The following is a 21,604-nucleotide window of genomic DNA, read 5'->3' on the forward strand; positions in this document are numbered from 1 at the left end:
TACAGGAAAGATTTTTTAGACAGTGCTTGGAGATGAGAGCATCTTCCAGCACCAGCTGTTTTAAAATAAAACATACACAGCAATGATAAAGCTGAAGGGTGGAGGTATACAGAGGAGGATGTGAGGGTACAGTGAGGAAGGAGAGACTAGAGAAAGGAAGCAATAATGTTTCCAGTCTGTTTATGATTATTTGTGTAGGGAGAACAAGTCTGGTTAGCTTTGAGGGGATGAGACTCAAATGCTGTGAGACAGCTGCTGTAGGGCCCCACAATTCTAGGAGTCTTGGAGCAGGGGTTTGCTGGTGCCTCCTGAGTTTCCTGTGAGGCTAGTAGAGATTGCTGCCCGGCTGCTGTGATTGTGAATTACACAAAATCAGAACTGCCGTTAAACATTCTCACGCGGCCTGCAGCCAAAAAGTTGATGGCTGTAAGTATGTTAATTGTTGGATGGATGATAGCAAGTGGAGAAACACTGGAGGAGGAAGTTATGATTTGGGCCCCAGTGCATTCCTTCGCCTAGGGCCCACAATGCCATTAAAATGGCCCTGGGCAGGTGTGGTGCCTGGTGCTTCAATTGCTGTGTCACCAGTCTTCCATGCCTTTATCAGCATCTGCTGCTTCTCTTCCTTCTATAGCAAGCTGTGCTGTGCTGCTAGCCCGTGGCACTAGCTGATGACATCACTGCAGCTCAGGTGGTCTCTCCCGCTTCCTCCCATTTGGTGCTGTCATAAGTTGTGTCAACCATTTTCATGTCAATCTTTTGATCGTCTATCTATTATCTATGCCGACCTTGTGAATGTCAACCATTTGGTGCCAACCTACACCGTGTCGATCCTTTATACCATAACCGGCAAAGGCTGTGATAACGACTTTACATTTATTGTGATGCAGAAATAGTCTGCTACTGTATGATCTATAACAATGTCATCAGCCACGCTGGGATGAGTTGTAGCAAAGCAGAAAATCATATTCATGCCACATATAACTGTGCTGAGGGGACAATCTATCAAACATTATTAGGTCTAATGTAAATCCAGCTGACCCTTGGTCGGCTTCCTCGGATGGTAAGACAGAACGAATCATTCGCCATGTCAGAATTCCATTCAGATAGGAACAGCTGCCAGGTTACTAAACACAGAGACTGGGAGATATGCCAGCACCACCTCATGGCGTGATCTTAAAGGATTCCCCCCTTCAAAACCTAATCAACCCAGGGATTGTTTTTGGAAGTGAGTACTGTTCACTTATCCCTTCATTAACATTTTACACTTGAAACTGAGAGTATGATTATCCTCATCATTTTTCCAGTTATTATTTGGGGCACGGCGCGTATAAACGGTTTTGGGTTGGTTTAGGCAGCAACTACAGTTATGTCAGAGAATAAGGGGGATATCTGAAGATAGATTATGGTATGCTTCACTGTGGCATGCTGGGAGTTGTAGTACAACAGCAATTGCAAAGCCTAAAATATTACATTATTCTCTCTTGTAGCATGATCTGTGCATTTGGATTATATAGCAGACATAAAAAAAGGTACTTGTGTGTTATCACGGCACCCGGCAATGCTACGTTTTCAGCGTAGGCTAAGCTACGTTGTCAGCGTAGCCCAAGGGCTGCCTAGCGTAATCAGCGCAGTGTCTCTGTCAGGCAACATAGTCACCGTACTGTCCCCGTGAGCTGCAGCTCTGTCCCCGGCACGCCTAGTGAGCGCCTCTCACACAGCGCCAGTAACCACCAGATCCCCTGCGCTGGCGGACGCCGGTGGAGAGGCGCTCCATCTGCCTGAGACGCACGAGCGTCTCAGTCATTCTTGTGACAGGGCATGGCAACCCTGCCTGTGTCTGCTTCAGGGAGACGGACAGGGTTAGGGGTTCGGTAGTGCGTGCGTCTCCTGCACAAAGGGGCGGATGCCTCCTAGTTTTTAACTAGAAAAAGGACTTCCTAAAAAAACGGCTTGCTTTCTTTTACGCAGCTAAGTACCAACTCTGGTTATTTACATCTGAATCCATCTTGTGTTTTTATACCTACATTTTTTACGTATATACCACGATTACCTGTTATTCCCCATACCCCATCTCTTTCCTTTTTCGCCCCATTCCGGCCAATTGTCAGTTTTATGTACACCTGCTTTTATGTGAAAAATTCTGTTTTATGTATCTTGTGATTATATACTTTTATCTTCATTTTGATTAAAATACCTTTTTTATAATGAACACTTTGATATATGTATAAATTCTTTATATAAGGTATACTGTATTATCTGAGGCGCCTAGATTCTCCCCATACTCCCCATCTAAAAAACCTCATCCGATTCACCAAGTCGGTACACAGAGAATTGGCTTGCCATCCTTTAGATTTTTTTGCCATACCCTGAAAATCTTAAAGGTCTCCCATAGGATTAAGGGGTCAGAAGTAACTGGAATACTGAACTCCACCATACAAATCCTCCTTTTCCTCACACAGTTATATGGGTAACTTAATGCTTCTTTTTGAGATATTTATATATATATATATATATATATATATATATATATATATATATATATATATATATATATATATATATATATATAGGTACTCTTTACCTAGAACGGCGCCAGCGATTGAAATCGCAGTCGTCGTGGGTAAAAATCGCGGTCATCGCGGGTAAATCGGGATGGCCGCGATGCCCGCGATTACCGCGATTTTCCCATAGGGAACAATGTTAAAAAGCCTGATTGACCGCGATTTTACACTTAAATGCCTCAATGGACCCGATTTGGGCATAGAAATCAATGTAAAATGGGCCACACAGCCCAAATAGGGCCAATTAACCGTTAAATGTCCCCCCCAATTTTTAACGCCACCCCACGATCCACGCCAACCCGAAGCGTGGCGAGCGCAGCGAGCCCGCGAGGGGCGGCGGTACGCGTCCTCCGACCTTTTCATGCCCTACTATCCACGTCGGCGTGGTGTGAGAATATAATAGTGTGGCGAGCGAAGCGAGCCACCGAGCCCGAAGCGTGGCGAGCGTAGCGAGCCCCGGATACCTTCACAGGTAGACGCGTCCCCTCGCGGGCTTCACAGGTGTCCGCGTCGCCACGGACACCTGTGAAGCCCGCGAGGGGACGCGCATAACTGTGAAGGTATCCGCGTCCCCTCGCGGGGCTCGCTGCGCTCGCCACGCTTCGGGCTCGGTGGCTCGCTGCGCTCGCCACACTATTATATTCTCACACCACGCCGACGTGGTTAGTAGGGCATGAAAAGGTCGGAGGACGCGTACCGCCGCCCCTCGCGGGCTCGCTGCGCTCGCCACGCTTCGGGTTGGCGTGGATCGTGGGGTGGCGTTAAAAATTTGGGGGGACATTTAAGGGTTAATGGGCTCTGTGGCCCATTTAACATTGATTCCTATGGCCAAATCGGGTGGATTGAGGCATTTAACATTAAAATCGGGTCCATCGCGCCTTTTAACATTGATTCCTATGGGAAATCGTGAGCATCGCGTCGCGGGCATCGCGGGTACATTTATGGCCGGCCGCGACGCGACCGACACGATTTTCATGTTTAACATTGGTTTCAATGGGAAATCGCGGGCATCGCGTCGGTCGCGTCGCGGCCATACATAAATGTACCCGCGATCAGCACGACGGGCGCCGTTCTAGGTAAAGAGTACCTATATATATAACTGTAAGGGTTGTGTCTGTACATAGAATTTCTTTGAGAAGTATACTCCTAGGGACTGTTGGAGAAAAGAAAAAATAGAAAGATGGATTTTTGCCTGTGTGTTCCAGCATCATGCAAAAACTACTGAGTGAATGTGGATGGAGTTCTCACTATTATACAGCTTAGTGACCTAGAAAGAAACTGATGTGACATCAGGTAGAGAAGCAGTAAAGGAAAAACCAGACACTTTACACTTTCTGCATGTGTTTGTTCCTGAGCAATGACAGACGTACATGTGAGCGAAGCCGAAGGCAAACACTAGTAAATAATAGCATTATTGTATATGTTTAATATAAACAGAAATACAAATATAGAGAGTGCTAAATGGTACAACCACATTTATATATAATCGTGGGTACAAGTTTTTCATAAAAATGTATTAAAATAGAACATAAAACAGAATATATCAGACACTATGTACATTGGATGGTGGTTTCAGGATGAATAGAAAGACCCACCATCCAATGTACATAGTGTCTGATATATTCTGTTTTATGCTATATTGTAATACATTTTTATGAAAACCCACGATTATATATAAAGGTGGTTGTACCATTAGCGCGCTCTATGGCCCTTATTCTGGTTGGTGCGGTCAGAGCCGCACACGGGGCTCCGACCGCACAAACCAAGGGCCGCCCACCCGACGGATCGCCACGGCCGTCCGTACACGGACGGCTGGCGATCCGCACAAAAATGGTGGAGGCTACGCCTCCACCATGGTGGGAGCTGCCCCCTGCCTTCGATGGTCGACGACCATCGAAGGCAGGCCCGCACGCCGCGGCAGCTCCCGCAAGCTCAGACCACACGGACAATCGTCCGTGTGGGAGCTTGAAAGGGGGCTGAAAGCTGACATCCGGCGACGTCAGCTTTCCGCCCCCATGTCATGGTAATGAGGGCGTCATGCCCTCATTACCATGCATACGCCCCGCGTTTGCATGGGAACGCCCATGAAACGCGGGGCGTACACATAGGGTAATGAGGGGCTGAAGCCCCTCACGCCCCTATACGCCCCCTTTGCGGCGGACGAAATCCGTCTGCGGCGAAGGGGGCTGCACATGCGCAGAATGACCTCTGCGCATGTGCAGAACAAAAACATCGGCGGTACGGCCGCACGCGGGCCGTACCGAGCCGAGTAGAATAAGGGCCTATATTCTTTTTCACATCTATTTCACTGCACTGTTCTCCACTAACAGGGAGGTCTTATAGAGCATAGCCGCTACACACAGCGCAAACTAAAGTCTATTCCATTATAAACAGAAGTACAGATGTATCATCCCTTATCATTGTAAGCCGCTTTTGTAGTTGCACCGAGTTGTGAATAAGCAGCAAGTGTCTTTTCATCATCCGCACCCGATTACATCTGTACCTGCACATGAAATCCTACATTTCCATGCCGAATACAGTCATGCTGTATATCATTTTAATCAGAAAAGTCTGCTTCAGCATCTTATTCGCATTGCTATGCAAATAAGACACACAATGCAAAATAAGTAAGACCATGACACTGGCAGCTCTCATGCACCATTTGTGTAGCTATTCATTACAGGGCCCATTAATAATTTAATATTTGCAGCGAAGTCCCCGAAAACACCTGTTTTCAGGGGTTAGCCGCAAATATTAAGTATCAACTGAATGTATCAGGAGGACCCGCAGCAAGACTCTCTGATTCCCTACTGTGATCCCTCCTGCACCCTCCTGCATCCGTCAAAGTTTACTATGAGGGGATGTATAGCAGCCCTTAAGCTTGCGAGCAGGGCCCTCTTACCTTTTGACTGTCTGTAAATACCCTGTTTGGTGTACCACTGTCACCTTTGTAAAGCGCAACGGAATATGCTGCGCTATATAAGAAACTGTTAATATTAATAAAAATTTATATTGAAAAAAAAATTAACTGTTAATAAATAATAATAAATAATAAATATATAAACATTGGGCAGCATCGCTTCAGGTCCCTGGGCTACCACCTTTCTGAGATGGCAATAGCCCATGGGCTACAGACTGCACTGCCGTTGTGGCAGTGCAATCAATGGGGTGTTTACGCTTGACGTGCATTCGCTGCCCCCCCCCCCGGCACTCGGCTGAGTGCATCACAGGGATCTATGCATGTGCGGGAGGATATATCCCCGCGATAGGGTCGCCTATTACAAGGCGATCCTAGGCAATAATATTCCACCCAGGTCACATTGTATATGCGATCCTTAATAAATGGGCCCCTACATGCGGAGACTAGATAAGGAAGGACGCAGCTGTAAGAGCCAGTTTGTATTTTGCCTTAGATTCACCAGTTTATTCAGTGCAAAAAAATATACGCCCACAAAACACTTCATCATTCTGTCCAGCTCTTGCCAACAAAAATGCCAAGTGAGTGTAACTGACCTTTCAATAGGGCAAATGCTTAATGGAATTAGGTCATTTCAATCACCCGTCTACCTGCCTCTCCCTGACAAGTACACATTCCATGAGAGATGCTGCGTGTTAAACACTTAATGCTGGAGGTAAACAAAGAGCTTGTTTCTTGCAGACAAAAACAATATAGAACTTACTTAGATGCTGTCTCCTTATCATATTGGCACCGGAGGTCAAGCAGCTCCCTCTGTGTTGTCTTCAGTGCTGCACAACAGAAGCATCGGGTGAAACTGTCTGCTTTCCCAGTACGGAAAGAGATTAATAACCAGTTCAAATAACAAAAGTCTATTTCAAGAGCCATTGGGACAGAAGATGACAGGTCATTAATTCCATTGTTTGTCACATCTGTATCTGGGACTATTTGTATGAATATTAATAAGACAAAAAAGGTTGTTTTGGGCAAACTGTCCCAATAGTGACACCAAGAATGTTTGATACAGAACCAAATACTGAAGTGTAGCAGATCAAAGCTTCCAATCAGGCATGGGTAGTACTTGTTCTCCAGCGTTGGATAAACTACATGTGTCATGGCACTCAAGGCATGTCCAAGCATCTTGTTAGGAGTAGTTGAGTAAAAGGAGTTAGTGGTCAGGTTATATGTGTTATTCCCAGTCCACATACATGGGTGTTATAAAAAGAAAATGACATGAGAAAGTGTCATATATTTATTATCATAAACAATTTGGGCCAGATGTATCAAGCTTCAAAAAGTGATAACATTGGGAGTGATAAACAGCCAGCCAATCAGCTCCTAACTGGCATGTTACACGCAGGGTTTAAAAAATAACATTTAGGGGCTGATTCGCTGGTTGTTTATCATTCTCCACTTTATCACTTTACGAAGCTTGAGACATCTGGCCATTTGTGGTTTTAGAAAAGTGCCTAGGGCGGGCAATGCAGATAAATCAATCTTATTGCTGGCTACAAGAATTGTATCAAGTTGTTGCATGTACAGTAGATCATCTTGCCGTATCTAACTATATGATCACCACCCCTGAAATACTAGGGGCTAAGCCTAACCTGTTTATAAATAGGCCTCAGACTGACCTGAATGAAGCACCTTGATCTTCTCTTCAGCCTCACCAAGTCTGACTGCCAAGGTAATCTGTGCTTCCTGCAACCCTCTGTGGGAAAATATGACATTAATTAACACCGAGACAATGTAAGTAAACAAAAGGGAAATATAGAGACTTCGGGTGACCGCAAAAACTACATATTAAAATAATAAACAACCCATAAAGGTCACTTCAAGCCCCTTTCATGCATTCTCCTGGGACAGAACAGTAATATTCTAAAAATAGGTCTGCTGCTTAATATTTGCAATTGATGCTCCAAACCTCTTGTTAAAGATATCAGGTTTACATATGAAATGTTTTCACACTGCATTATATTGACATAGAGCACAGGTTCTCAAAGTCGGTCCTCAGGACCCCACACAGTGCATGTTTTGCAGGTTTCCTCACAGAATCACAAGTGAAATAATTAGCTCCACCTGTGGCTCTTTTTTAAAATGTGCCAATGAGTCCTGAATGCACCTGTGCATCTCCTGGGTGACCTGGAAAACGTGAACTGTGTTGGGTCCTGAGGACCGAGTTTGAGAACCCCTGACATAGAGTATTGATTATTTGCCAATATGGGACTATTTATCAAAGCATGAAGAGAGATACAATTGTGAGTGAGAGATAAAGTCCAATCTGCTTTTGTTATTTTTCAAACTCAGCCTGTAAAATGTAAGCTAGAAGCCGATTAGCCAGCACTTTGTCTCTCACTATTTTATCTCTCCACTATGTTTTAAAATTACACCCCTATGTGTTTTAATTAAGGTGTCTCCTATTAGAACTACAGCCGACAAGGAAATAGCAACATAGTTCTCTCAACGAGGACCATGCTGAATGCAGCATAGCCTCCGTTCCGCCTCCACCCACATTTGTCGCTATGCACTTGTCAATGCCGACACCCCACGACCACCAATATGGGCAGCTGCAGGGATCACTACCGCGTGTATGCACCTTTTTGGTGTGTACACACGGTGAGATGTGCCTTGAGATGCGATCCCCGATATGATCAGATCGGATCGGGATCGGATCGCAAGGCTCAACCGATTTGCATACAATCTTGACTATATAGTGCAGATCTGCACTATATAGTCAAGGCAGCCAAGACTTTCTGGCTTGCGATACGTGAACGCGCATCAGGATCGCAAGGGTTAAAACCCTTGCGATCTGCATCCGATGCCGATGTTGACTATATCGTCAACATCGGAAGGTAATTTGTACCGTGTGTACACACTATTAAACCTATAACTAAACCTGTACTGCAGAGAAATATCTCCTAAAGCTGGGGTAGCCAACCCTAGCCCTCGAGAGCTACCAACAGTGCATGTTTTGCAGGTCTCCTCACAGAAGCACAAGTGAGCTAATTAGCTCCATCTGTGTATCTTTTAAAATGTGTCAGTGATTAATGAGTGCAGCTGTGCAGCAGCTAGGTTGTCTGGAAAATGTGAACTGTTGGTAGCTCTCGAGGGCTAGGGTTGGCTACCACTGCCCTAAAGAATGAAGACTGAAAAGGAGCCTGTCGAGGGTGCGGTCACATTGTAATGATTAGATTCACAGCTAGGAAGAGGAAAGAGACAACTCATTAATGTTTTTTGCCAATTAACTAGGGCCACACCTGTAAGCCTTCACTTGCCAAAGCCTTTTGTCAAATATTGATGTACAGTACTTCCAGGAATAACAGAAGGTACACTATAACAGCTCAGTAAACAGTATAGACCTACAAGACAACAGGTAATAATAAAATAAAATGCAGAAAATATTGCAGGAGCACAGTTGACTTAATTAGTAACTGTATATTTGATTCAACCATCTGGATTCACTCATAGGTATCTTTAAAACCTGGACTGTAAAGGCAGAGTTTGGCAAACTCTGTATTATTTCAATGCGATTGCTTTCTTGAATGACATGTCTGCAATAGATAGTCATTCAGCAAATTGAAATGAGGAAAAATTAAGTCACTTTGCGGTTTGGTATCATTGTGTGCCCCACACTGAACGTGTTTATCATTATTAATGGTGAAGGTTGTACGACCATCGCTAAGCAGCTAGATGTTCCTGTGCATGAGACTGTAACAAACCGTCCCGGACACAGCAAGAGGATAATTTACCCCAAATTTATAGAATAGAATAGAATTCCTTTATTTGTCTCACAATGGAGAAATTTACAATTGTTACAGCAAGGTTCAAGTACAGATAAGGGTGAAAATAGCAAATAAGATAAGAAGTCCAAACAATATAAATCTAGAATCTAAGAACATGTAGGTCTCTACAGACCATGACAGTTGTACATTCTGATTGCAGCAGGTAGAAAAGACCTGCGGTACCTCTCCGTTGAGCATCGAGGGTGAAGCAACCTATCACTGAAAGTGCTACACAGATCCGTCAAAATATTTTTGAGAGGGTGTGAAGCATTATCCAATAATGATGTTATCTTGCTGATCATTCTCCTCTCACCCACAATCTCTACAGAATCCAAAGGCATTCCTAGGACAGAACTGGCCTTCCTTACCAGCCTGTTAAGTCTCTTATTGTCGGCTGTTGAAACACTGCTGCCCCAGCAGACCACTCCGTAGAATATGGCTGATGCCACTACACAGTCAAAGAAGGTCTTCAGGAGCGCTCCCTGCACTCCAAAGGACCTCAGTCTCCTCAACAGATAAAGTCTACTCTGCCCTTTCCTATACAAAGCAGCAGAATTATCAGTCCAGTCCAATTTATTGTTCAGATGAAAACCCAGATACTTGTAAGTTCTTACGATCTCAATATCCATTCCCTGAATACTCACAGGAGTTGGGGGGGTATGCTGACGTTTCCTGAAATCAACTACCAGCTCCCTAGTCTTCCTCGTATTGAGTTGAAGATGGTTCCCCTGACACCAAGTAGCAAAGTTCTGCACAAGTTCTCTGTACTCCCTATCTTCGTCATCTACAATAAGGCCCACAATAGCAGAGTCATCAGAGAACTTTTGTAGATGACAGGTTGATGAATTATATGTGAAATCTGCAGTGTAGAGGGTAAAGAGAAATGGTGCCAAAACCATTCCTTGAGGTGCCCCTGTACTACAAATAATAGTATCAGAATGGCACTCGCTGGTCCTCACATACTGTGGGCGGTTAGTAAGGTAATCCAGGATCCAGGTGATTAGATGATGATCCACCCCAGAGTTGACCAGTTTTTCCCCCAGAAGCACGGGCTGGATGGTGTTAAAAGCACTGGAGAAGTCAAAGAACATTATTCTCACGGTGGCCCCAGCCCTCTCCAGATGAGGTAGGGATCTCTGCATTAAATATATGACAGCGTCATCCACACCAATTCCCGGCTTATATAACAAATGTGAGTAACGCTGGCATTTTTAGCGGATATGTTGCACTTCTCTCACAGAGATGTTGGCACTCAAAGGGTTAAAAAGGGTAGTAAAGGACAAAAGGAAAACTTCTAAAGACATACTGTACAAGTGGAACTTGAATGTCAAATTATGTCAGTGTCTGATCATACCACTCAATAAGATAAGCAGCAATTGATAAGCAGCAATGCTTCTGGGAGAATACCATTTGGACAGGTGAATCGAAATGCTTTTTAGCAAATCACCTCTCTAATGAAAAAAATAAATCTTTCAAAGTAAGGAATACCAAATCTTCTGTAAAAAAATAAGAATGCTTGGTCATATTTTGGGGCTGCTTTGCTGCTTCTGATAAGGTGTGCCTTGTATCTGTGCAGGTGAAAAGGAATCTATCAATGCATTTTGGAGAAAAACCTACTGCCCTGTGTCAATTACTTTTGTCATAAAAATATTGACTATTCTTGTGGAAGGGTATCAACAGATTTGTCAACATCTATGTGTAAATACAATAGAACAGTGGCTCCCAAACTGGGTGCCTCGGGACACTTGCAGGGGTGCCTTGGATTGGCGGTCTAGGACACATTCATAATAGTTATGGGCAAAGAAATAGGAAAAACCAGAGTTGGTGGCCGCTAATCATGAAATATGGGGGCAAACAAAGGCAAATCAGGTACCTCACTACATAAGTAGTGCATACACACTGAGCTGCTTTCCCCTTGCCCTGTCATTGGGGGGGGGGGGGGGGGCGGCTTTGCAAAGCCGTCCAAAAAGCTGCTCATCTGCTGGTAATACCAGCAGATGAGCGGCTTTCCCAGCGATGATGCGGGAGCGCGCATCACCACTCATCGCCGTGTCATACACACTGGGCTGCCTGGGCGGCTTTAACCTTAAAGCCCCTCAAAACACGAAGTCGGGTCTCCCTTATCCGTGTATTCCAAAACCCAAAATATTCCGAAAGCCGTGGTTTTTCAGAACATTTAGTTTTTTTACTTACCTCGTCCCCTTCAGCCTTCAGGTTCCTCTTCAGCAGCATCTCCGGTCCCAGGGGTGCATTGCGCGACGTCACCGGTGCACTCGCACAATGCACCACTGGAACCGGAGATGCCGCTGGTGCTTGCCAAACCAGGATGAATAACACAGTCACCTGTCTCAAGATATGTGCACATATTGTAGTGTAACCTGTGTACTTCTAGCACCTGGACTTTGCAGTTAAAAGATGCATGTCTATGCTAGGAGCTCAACTGGCCACATCAATCTGCAATCCCTGGAAATCTCACAGAGAGCTACAGAAAGCACTTGATTGAATTAATTACCTATAAAGGTTGAGCAATAAAATATTAGGTTATGGGTCCCCTCATTTTGTCCATGCCATTTTTATTTAATTATTTAAAATATTGTGTTGAAATAAAAAAAAATCAAATGTACAGTATAGTATTTCTATTAAATTTGAAGTAAACAATAATGTACTGTATGAAAACTAGCCAATAGTATAGTCAGGTTAAATGCGGGTAAAAGAGCGGTGCCTTCCAAATGGGAACCTCAGAAGCTAGGAACACCAAGATACAATTCTGTTAGGCGGCACTTGAACAAGAACTTCACACCACACGCAGGGTGAATGCAACGTTTCGCTGTATTTTATTTCACATCTTCATCAGGCAACAACAATTGACAGGCTTAAAACCACACCTTATATCCCCACCCAGATATTTGTACAAGGAGAAGAGAAAGGCTGTATGGGGGAACGCTTTGTGCGTTCCCCCATACAGCCTTTCTCTTCTCCTTGTACAAATATATTGTCTCTGTTGGGAACTGCACCCCCCACATTGTGGATATAATATTTGGGGGTTAATCTTTCCATATTTGTGGACCAATTTCAAAATAGGTTGTGCGGGTATATACCCAACCCTGTATAGGGTTAACCCAAACATCCCCACCCAGATACAAGACACCTGTGCACCACAGGTGTAATCACAGCTTTCAGACGCCCTCTCCTGACGTCATCCATCCACGACCGTCACCGCGGAGACAGGTGTAACATTAGAAAACATGTCATATACAAAATAACAAATGAAGAATAAACATATAATAAACACACACAGTTAAAAACACAGTTATACATAGAAACAGGAGGTACCATAACAGAAGATGAATGGTTTCTCAGATTTAAACTGAAGGCATAAAGAATAAACATTAATATGCATATCGGAACATAATACAATAGCGGGCTATACCCTAGCACAATACAATAAAAATGCATGTAACCCAGCATATTCACCACCCCGACAGATATCCGGGGTGGAGATCGATCTCTGAAATTGTTGAAATGTGAATCCAGATGGATTTGTAGACTCAACACTCTGGCTCCATATGGCCTTAATGAACATGCTGGGTTATGTTGCATTCACCCTGCGTGTGAAGTTTTTGTTCGAGTGCCGCCTAACAGAATTGTGCATATATATATATATATATATATATATATACACATATACATACATACATACATACATACACACACATATCTATCTATACATATATATATATACATACATACGTAGATAGATAGATAAAGCAGAGAGAGAGAGAGAGAGAGAGAGAAGGAGAGAGAGAAAGAGAGGAGAGATGCAAATAAAATGGGTAAAGCATAAAATTTAGAACTCAAACTTGAGAATTCAACTTCATATAACCACTAAGATTTTTGTATACTTTTGCTTCTAAAAAAATGTATATTGTGTGATAACTGAAAATTTACATAGTGATCATGTATTGATCTCCCCGTGCAAGCATTGAACATATATGAAAGGAGTTAAAAACCAATTAACGGCTATTGCGGTTTATTTCCTGGTTGCAAGGCACCTGGCAATGATGGCATTCCCTTTGAACAATATCAAAAGCATATTAACACTTTTGCACCTCGGTTGCATACTTTATATTCATATCTATCACTCTATATTATTGTCTTCCCCAAACGAAGATATTGGCAAAGATTCTGTCGGTTACACTTACTTCTGTCATTGCTACTATAGTACATCCAGATCAGTCTGGATTTATGCCAGGCATGTCTACTTCTATTAGTCTGCACCGGTTGTTTAGCCATCTCCAGGCCCCGCATGACAATACAACTAACTCAGTTATAGTGTCTTTGGACGATGCCAAAGTTTTTGATTCTAGAGTGGAGGTATCTTTGGGAGGTCATGCGGGGGATGCAGAAAGCGCCCTCTCTCCACAGTCCCACAGAGCTGTTGGCATGTATTATTAGAGCTCATCCGGATATAAAGGGGCTTCAGATTGGTTCCTGAATGGATACGGTTGCTTTATATGGGGATGATGTTATTTTTACAGGATCTGTAGCCTTGCCTGTTCTGTTGGAGGTGATGGGTTATTTTGGGAAGTTCTCTGGCCTTCTCATTAATTGGTCTTTATCATGCCTTCATCCGATCCTTCAGCACATCACTAGCAATTTCAATGTGGAGTAAACTTCTTCTCACAGTGTCAGGTAGGGTTAGTCTTGTCAAGATGATAGTCCAGCCAAAACTTGTGTATGTTCTCTTACAATCCTGGTATATATTCCTCCTTTTCTATTTAGGAAGATTAATAGGGTTTTGTCGTCTTGATAAGGGCTAATAAGAGACCCAGGATTCGTTTGGATGTTCTCACCAGGACTAGATCAGATGGTGGTCTGGCACTCTCTAATCTGCAGCTCTACTATTATGCTACTCAGTTGTCGCATATCAGGCTCTGGTTGCAGGATGATAGGGTTGAATATTTGCTTATAGCCTTTCTTCAGTGTGTTACCCCAGACTATTCTCCTTTACAGATGTTAATAAGTGGAAACACCCTTCGCCATTTCCCTCTATTAGTGGTACAGGCGGTTAAGATTTAGCAGGCACTGCGTATTTTGGTTAAATTTGACGCAATTGAAGACCCTGCTTGGTCGGGGAGCATGGAGCTCCAGAAACATAGTGACATTGGGCCAGGTTTATTGTAATGATACTCTTAAGTCTTTTCAACAATTGAAGGAAAAATATTGTCCCAATTTTAATTTTTTTAGATTCCTTCATCTTAGACATGCTCTACAGACACAGTTTAGAGTTGCTCCACCATTAATTCAGCCATGCCCCATTAAAGCTTTTACTACTAACTTGGGCTCTGTGAAAATTGTCTCCATTGCGTTTTGTCCAGGCATGTTGGCACATTGACTTCCTTATGAGGGGTATGGGAGGGTGATGTGGGACCTATGAGCGATGAAGAGTGGGACTTAGTGAGGGAAACTCCTCAGGTCGCTACTAAATCTGTACAGTTTCAACAGGTACAACTCTTTATTTTGCACAGAACTTATATGACTCCTGTACGGTTGGTTAAATTTGGAGGACAATCTGATGTTTTCCCCTAAATGTAATGTTGACACTGGTACTTTCTGACATCTCCTATGGCCTGTCCCATCCTGCAGTCGTTTTGGTCTCAGATTAAATCCGTATATATATATATATATATATATATATATATATATATATATATATATATATATATATATATATATATATAAGCCCAAGCCCCATCCAACACAGCCGAATGACTACTTCCTACTGTGTCATTTCCGGCGTTAGACCCGCTGATGGTGCAGGCCCGGCCCAGCATGTCACGCTGCCTCCTACTCACTCACCCCTATTTAAGGTAAGCACATTTTGTTTGATTTTGTTCACACACACCTTGACAAAGGGGCGCCGCCCCGAAACGTTGGTTGTTTTCCATTGTTTGATAATACAAGCTTTAAAAGACCTACGAGTGCCAGTCTTCATTCCTTCTTCTACACTGTCTACCAAGACGGGCACCGGGGCAGCTGACGCCATAGAGCGAGTGCCGGACCGAACTACCACTATATATATATATATATATATATATATATATCCATATGTATGTTGTGAGAAGCATAAAGGAGCCTGCATTATGAGGAGATGCAGGTCCTGATCTGCCACATGGAGTAGTCTCCAAGGTAGGTAGCTCTTAGTTTGAATATATCAAGTAAGGAGCCATTATCATCTTGCTGGTTAATCATAGACCCATTTTAGGGTAACGGTGGTGTGGGGTGTGGTGCCCCTGGACTGGTTGGGCTGGGTGGCTCTAGTGCAACACGCCCTTACATTCTATTAACACCTTTTTTTTTCCTCACTAACACTTTCTCTTTTATATTTTCATTATTTTATTTTACATTTTTTTCTCTTTCTCTATACATAGCTTTGGCTTCTTACCACTAATATTTATGAACACTACAGTTTTTCACTGGTGTACCGCTCTCTAGCTTATGCTAGTTTTTGTGCGGGCTTTCTAGCTTATGTACATTTTTTTGGGGTGCCGCGCCCTGCACCTAGATATAGTGCTAGGGACCCTCAATATACAGAGAAGCCTTGACGTGGCTTGGGGCATATCATGCACCTGCGCAGGTATATGTAATCAATAACCCTGAATTCTATTATCATGTAGTGCTCAAGATTTGTAACTAATACCATTCAGTGAGCTGGGGGGGGGGAATATTTTTTTACTTACTTAGTATTAACCCCTCCCATGCATGCACCTGAGTGGTATTACTGAACTAACTGAGCATCTACCACTATCCATATGTATCATTTATTCAAGACCTGCGAGTGCCACCGTCTCCCCCTGCTATCTTCAGTGTCACACACACATACATATACTGTATGTATGTATATATATATATATATATATATATATATATATACACACACATATATACACACAGTTTATATAAGCAATTCTGGGTCCGCACTCACATCCAGGAGTGTATAGAGAGAATGGGGTGCACCACTAGAGCCCAGCATCCATAAGGAAAAACTGAGGAGGGCACTCACCAATCGATGCAAAGGGAAATACTTTATTTAGGTAAACAGATCCATGGGAAAAAGTCGATGTTTCAACCCTAAACGGGCCTTTGTCAAGACAGCACAGCAGCAGCAATAATCCAACAGGAATGATAATGGTGTTATCATTATCATTCCTGTTTAGGGTCGAAACGTCGACTTTTTCCCATGGATCTGTTTACCTAAATAAAGTATTTCCCTTTGCATCGATTGGTGAGTGCCCTCCTTATGGGTGCTGGACTACATATATATATATATATATATATATATATATATATATATATATACACAAATAAGGAAAGAAGGGCACTCAGGGACTTGATACTGGTGAACGTAGGACAAATTTTCCAGCATTCCAGCGTTCACCAGCATCAAGTCCCTGAGTGCCCTTCTTTCCTTATTTGTGTCTTTATGGGCTGCGAGGCCCCTAGGGTGGCACCAGGGCAAGTTACCCCTTTGGACTCATCATAAGTCCTGGGTGCCGATCTCTCGCTTGGATATATATATATATATATATATATATATACATATATATATATATATATACACACACACAAACACACACTGTATATAGTCACAGTCTGAAAAACTGGATTATTGGTATGTTTACAAGTTGCAGTGTTTCCGCATGCCTTGTAATTGTAATCCTCTTGTGTGCTGATTATTCTGTCCTGTGCTGCAGGGATGCTGTCGCTATAAAAATGCATAATAAATAGGCAAACTTATTATGAACAGTATTAACCTATCCTCATCTAGTAACAGTTTCTAATTGGATGTTGCTATAATGTAGACATTCACAATGTTGACATTTATTGTGCCGGCATCATATGGTTCACAGTTATGTCTATGAACATGTCAGCAACTAAAATGTTGACATTCTGCAAGGCCCGGAGGGGAAGGGCTGGAGTTAGTCACTGGGAAGGCTAGCTTGAGTTAGGCTATGGTGGGGGAGGTTAGGGTCAGGCTCTAGCGGGAGGATTAAGGTGGCCATACATCTACAGATCGATTGTCAGATTAGGCTGGTTGGAACAAAAACCTGGTAAATGATGAGTGACAGTTTTTTGGCAGTTTTCCAGCATTTCAAAGCAAATGGTCAACTGTCACTTACCCTCATCCATTACCAGGTTTTTGTTCCAACCAGCCCAATCTGACAATCGATCTGTAGATGTATGGCCACCTTTAGTTGTTAGTATCATACTGAGCACCGGAAGAGCAGCTGGATACACAGGAACTTCACACCTGACCTGGCATACTAGGTAAGTCCACAAAAAACTCACCATTACACAACCAGGGATGTTTTCTAAACATATCATGACGACATGACATCAGTGTTAATAAGGTCAACGCTGATATGATGCATGCCGACATAACAACTATGAAAACATAATTAATGTTGAGAAATATTCCACACCCACAGTATCATTAACAAAGTATGAAAATATATATATCTATTAAACGTTTATTACTAAGTGGAGTGCAGTGATTGTGCTTGGAGTATATATATATATATATATATATATATATATATATATATATATAGATAGATAGATAGATAGATAAAGGGGATGGGGGTGGCGGCACTCGGAATAAAATCAGATCACACAGCATTGATATGCAAACCAGACCTGTGCTAAAAACTCCACAGTGGACAGTGACACCCCAGACAGGGAAGAGGAAATGCATGGGTTTTCAAAGTTGGCGCGTGCTAGAATGAACACTATGGTGTGGTTTAAAAGATGGCAGTACACGATAGTTATACCAACTTTCCTCAGCAACACCACCTGTCTTCAAACACAGGTACTTATTGATCTATCTATCTACACACACACACACACACACACACACACACACACACACACACACACACACACACACACACATAAACACACACACACATACACACACACACTAAAAGTTAATATGAGAGAAAAATATGAGAGAAAATCTGTCATGAATGGGAGAAAACACAGTTAATGGGGCCCATAAATAGAACCTTTATGCCCTTAAAAAAATCACATCCAATGCAAACAAAATGTAATGCTGGGTACACACCAGAACGATTTGGGCTCAATTCCCCCAATTTCAAGTTCTAATGATGTATGTAAAAAGAGCAGAACTGTGCATGTTTACAATGTGATTCGGATCTACTGCATGTCCCCGCCGATTGCTTTGGAGATTTTACCTGCTGCAATAAAGATTCCTCATCTACATTAGATTGGGTAAAGATTGTGTGCAGATTGTCTACTCCAATCCAATATGCGACCAGCGTACGATTTCAGGAAATCATTTCATGATCGTTGCACGATCGTGGTAGTTCTGGTGTATGCCCTACATAAGATTGGTAAGAATTGGCAGAAACTGCTCGCAATTCAAATGAGAGGCTGACAGTAGTCCATAAAATTAGCACAATAATATTTGCCTGCACTAAGATAATTAACAAGCTAGAAAGTTGTCATTAAACAAAAAAAACCTATTACATCGCTCGTTCTACACTGTCCCTATGATCATAAGAGTCTGAGGTTTTGGTTTTTTTTAGATCAAAGAGAAACAGTCAGAAGTAGGCTACAGGTGGCCACAAAGTGACCAGTCCATTCTGATCAGCGGCTCCACTTTCTGGCTAGCGTCCTACTGCTGTTGTAGATTGCAGTGCTATCATACAGTTTATATAGCAGGTTACTGCAAAAACATTTGATGACCTCTTCTCACCAGCAGCTGGTGACCAGCTTGACTCGAGAGCCATAGGGTAACAATGTTTTGTCAGTGTGGAATAATGAATGGATGCTTTACTGTAACTGTAATGCCATAAAGATAATTACTGTTTATTTGGACTTAAAAGGAAAAAAAATTACATTACATTTACCTGACCAACTTGAACATAATTTATCCATTTACATGCAGTACTAACCTACAGCTGGGTCATTAACCGCAACTATGAGAATGGCTATAGAAGTGAGGGTTGGGTAGAGGATGCATTCTCACCCACAATAATTACAAGATTAACCAATCTAATAAGTCTTCTACCAGATAGAGACATATGCAGGAATGCATGATTGCATGTAAATATAAGATTACCTCTGGAAAAGTAGACAATTAAAGTTCTCCATTACCTTGTCTAATATTGTGACTGTCCCGGTCCAAGCACTGTAATGTTCTGCCACGACTCCCTGTCTTCCAGTGCCTCCCTACTCAAGACACATTTTAATAAACTCCTACTCTATTTGCTTACCATGTAGCATGCGCCTGTCCCCAGTTTGCATTAATCATCTCCAGTTATTTAATTGAAACACTGTTTACATTTCCTTGCTAGCACGTACAGTACAAACCAGCTATTACTTAAATTAGTTTTAAATAATGATTTAATATATAAGGCGTCAATAAAAGTTTGTCTAAAGAGAACATAGGGGCTTATGCTTAGTTATCAGATATTATTCTGAAATGTTATCCCCAAATTGGATGAGAATTATATGGTGGGTGATCGGCTTGTTCGGTCAAATAATAAAATGCGGTTCAAAACAAAAAATATACTTCCCATTACGATCATTGTTTCATTAAAAATGCTGTAACAGCCAGAACAAACTGGCAAGCAAATTATTTATACTACAGTATATTGCAATAAAAATAGACAGCGATCAGTATTGGGTGATACAATGGCTCAGTGAAGGAATCCTGTCCCCCCTGCTTTACGTGTTTAGGAACTTAAATGGGCTTTCTTTCACTGTACATAGAGCAACTGCCGACATTATTATATGAATTACCCAAAACTGGGTAATTACACCTAACATAGCATACTGTATAGAAAAGCCCAATGATAGTATACGTGCAGCCACCATGTCAGTAAACAGGGTTCTTGGTAAAAATGTAATTACTGTACAAAACCCGCATCATTAACGCAAAGCCAATTAGCTTTTTGTGGTAAAGAACAAGTCTATCACTACTACAGTAGTTTCCACTTAATGCGGCTTGAATTTTACTACAGCGTCAAATTGAAAAAAAAAAGAAATGTACGCAATGCCTTTTCCTGATAAAAACTGCATTCAGTATTGAAAAAAATGTGGTAATCAGCTTCTACATTAAAGCATTTTTTTCATTGGACCCTTTTTTTCCCCATCAATTTGGGAACTTCATTATTAATTTAAGTAAATTGTGCCTACCTGACAATGTAAGGTTTAGTTATGTGATAGTGTACAGTTTTGCTTCTTTTGTCTACATACTGTATTTTATGATTGGCAGCCATTATCACTGATTGTTTTCTATTACTTGACCATAAATAATTTCATTTGGTCCTGGACCACCCACCTGAGGCACCCCTTGAAGAGCTTTGAGGCACCTCAGGGTGCCTAGACACAGTTTAGGAACCACTGGTGTACAGGTTGGCTGGTATCAGAAATGGAGTAGTCAAGCAATTGGCATTCCTAGGAGGAGGCCCGAAATGAATGCAAAAAATCTCTGCAATGTTACAGTGTTATGCCAGTGTCACAGGCCACCTGACTTACTTCTAATGCAGCCATGTAACAGACATCTGAATTAAATTACCCTGCAGCCATAGAACAGGATGATTTGGGGCATCATAATGTACCCAGCACTTTATAACACTAGTCTATTTGATTTGATTTTTTTAACAATATAACACTTGTCATACTTATTCTCTCTCACCTGTGTAGTACTCCCAATACATGGTAGCTGCTATCACTTATCCATCACACTAACACTTTATTTGCATTCACTAGTGTAATGCCTTGGTGTGGCGTGATTACGCTGGTTTTGGCATGCACCGTGACCTAGACTTGAACCTTTAGAAGGTTTGGGACATATAAGATAAGGTTACCCGTGCAAGCTCATACTTTTGGCCAAAATTATGCAAAGAACATCTTGTTAAAGGCATTCAGACCTGTTCGCTAGGGTGCGTATGTTCGTAGCCTAGCGAACAGGTAATCCTCATCCAACCAACCCCCCCTGTTGACACTCAAATCCTCTAACTAGCATGGGGGGGGGGTACACTTACACATCTCCTCACATGCGCCCATACAGGCAAAACATCATTCAATGGTCGCTGACATTTATCTTGGCCGGAGATGACAGAATTCAGGGCAGGCGCTGACGTCGTGTTGCGTTAGCTGCCCGCCCCGGGCAGGCATCGACACACCTGCGTTCACAGGGGAACACCCAGCATTTTTATGGGCTCGTCCATAAGAGTGTTTTTATGGGCTCGCCCATGTAATTGGTGCCTGTA

At 42.5% G+C, this 21,604-nt stretch overlaps 1 protein-coding gene across 3 annotated transcripts in view; it reads right to left on the reverse strand.

Moving 5' to 3' along the window:
* CUX2 (cut like homeobox 2) overlaps positions 1-21,604 on the reverse strand; it is a 374,431-nt gene that overhangs the window by 84,850 nt on the left and 267,977 nt on the right. For all 3 annotated transcript variants that reach the window (XM_083151418.1, XM_083151419.1, XM_083151420.1), the window contains 2 exons: positions 7,155-7,231; positions 6,245-6,311 (listed from right to left, as the gene is read on the reverse strand). In XM_083151418.1, the coding sequence (XP_083007544.1) occupies positions 6,245-6,311; positions 7,155-7,231 (144 nt within the window). The remainder of the gene's footprint in view (positions 1-6,244; positions 6,312-7,154; positions 7,232-21,604) is intronic.

The sequence above is a fragment of the Crinia signifera genome, chromosome 1, assembly GCF_055691185.1.
Source record: "Crinia signifera chromosome 1, ASM5569118v1, whole genome shotgun sequence".
In the NCBI taxonomy this organism is placed as follows: Eukaryota; Metazoa; Chordata; class Amphibia; order Anura; family Myobatrachidae; genus Crinia; species Crinia signifera.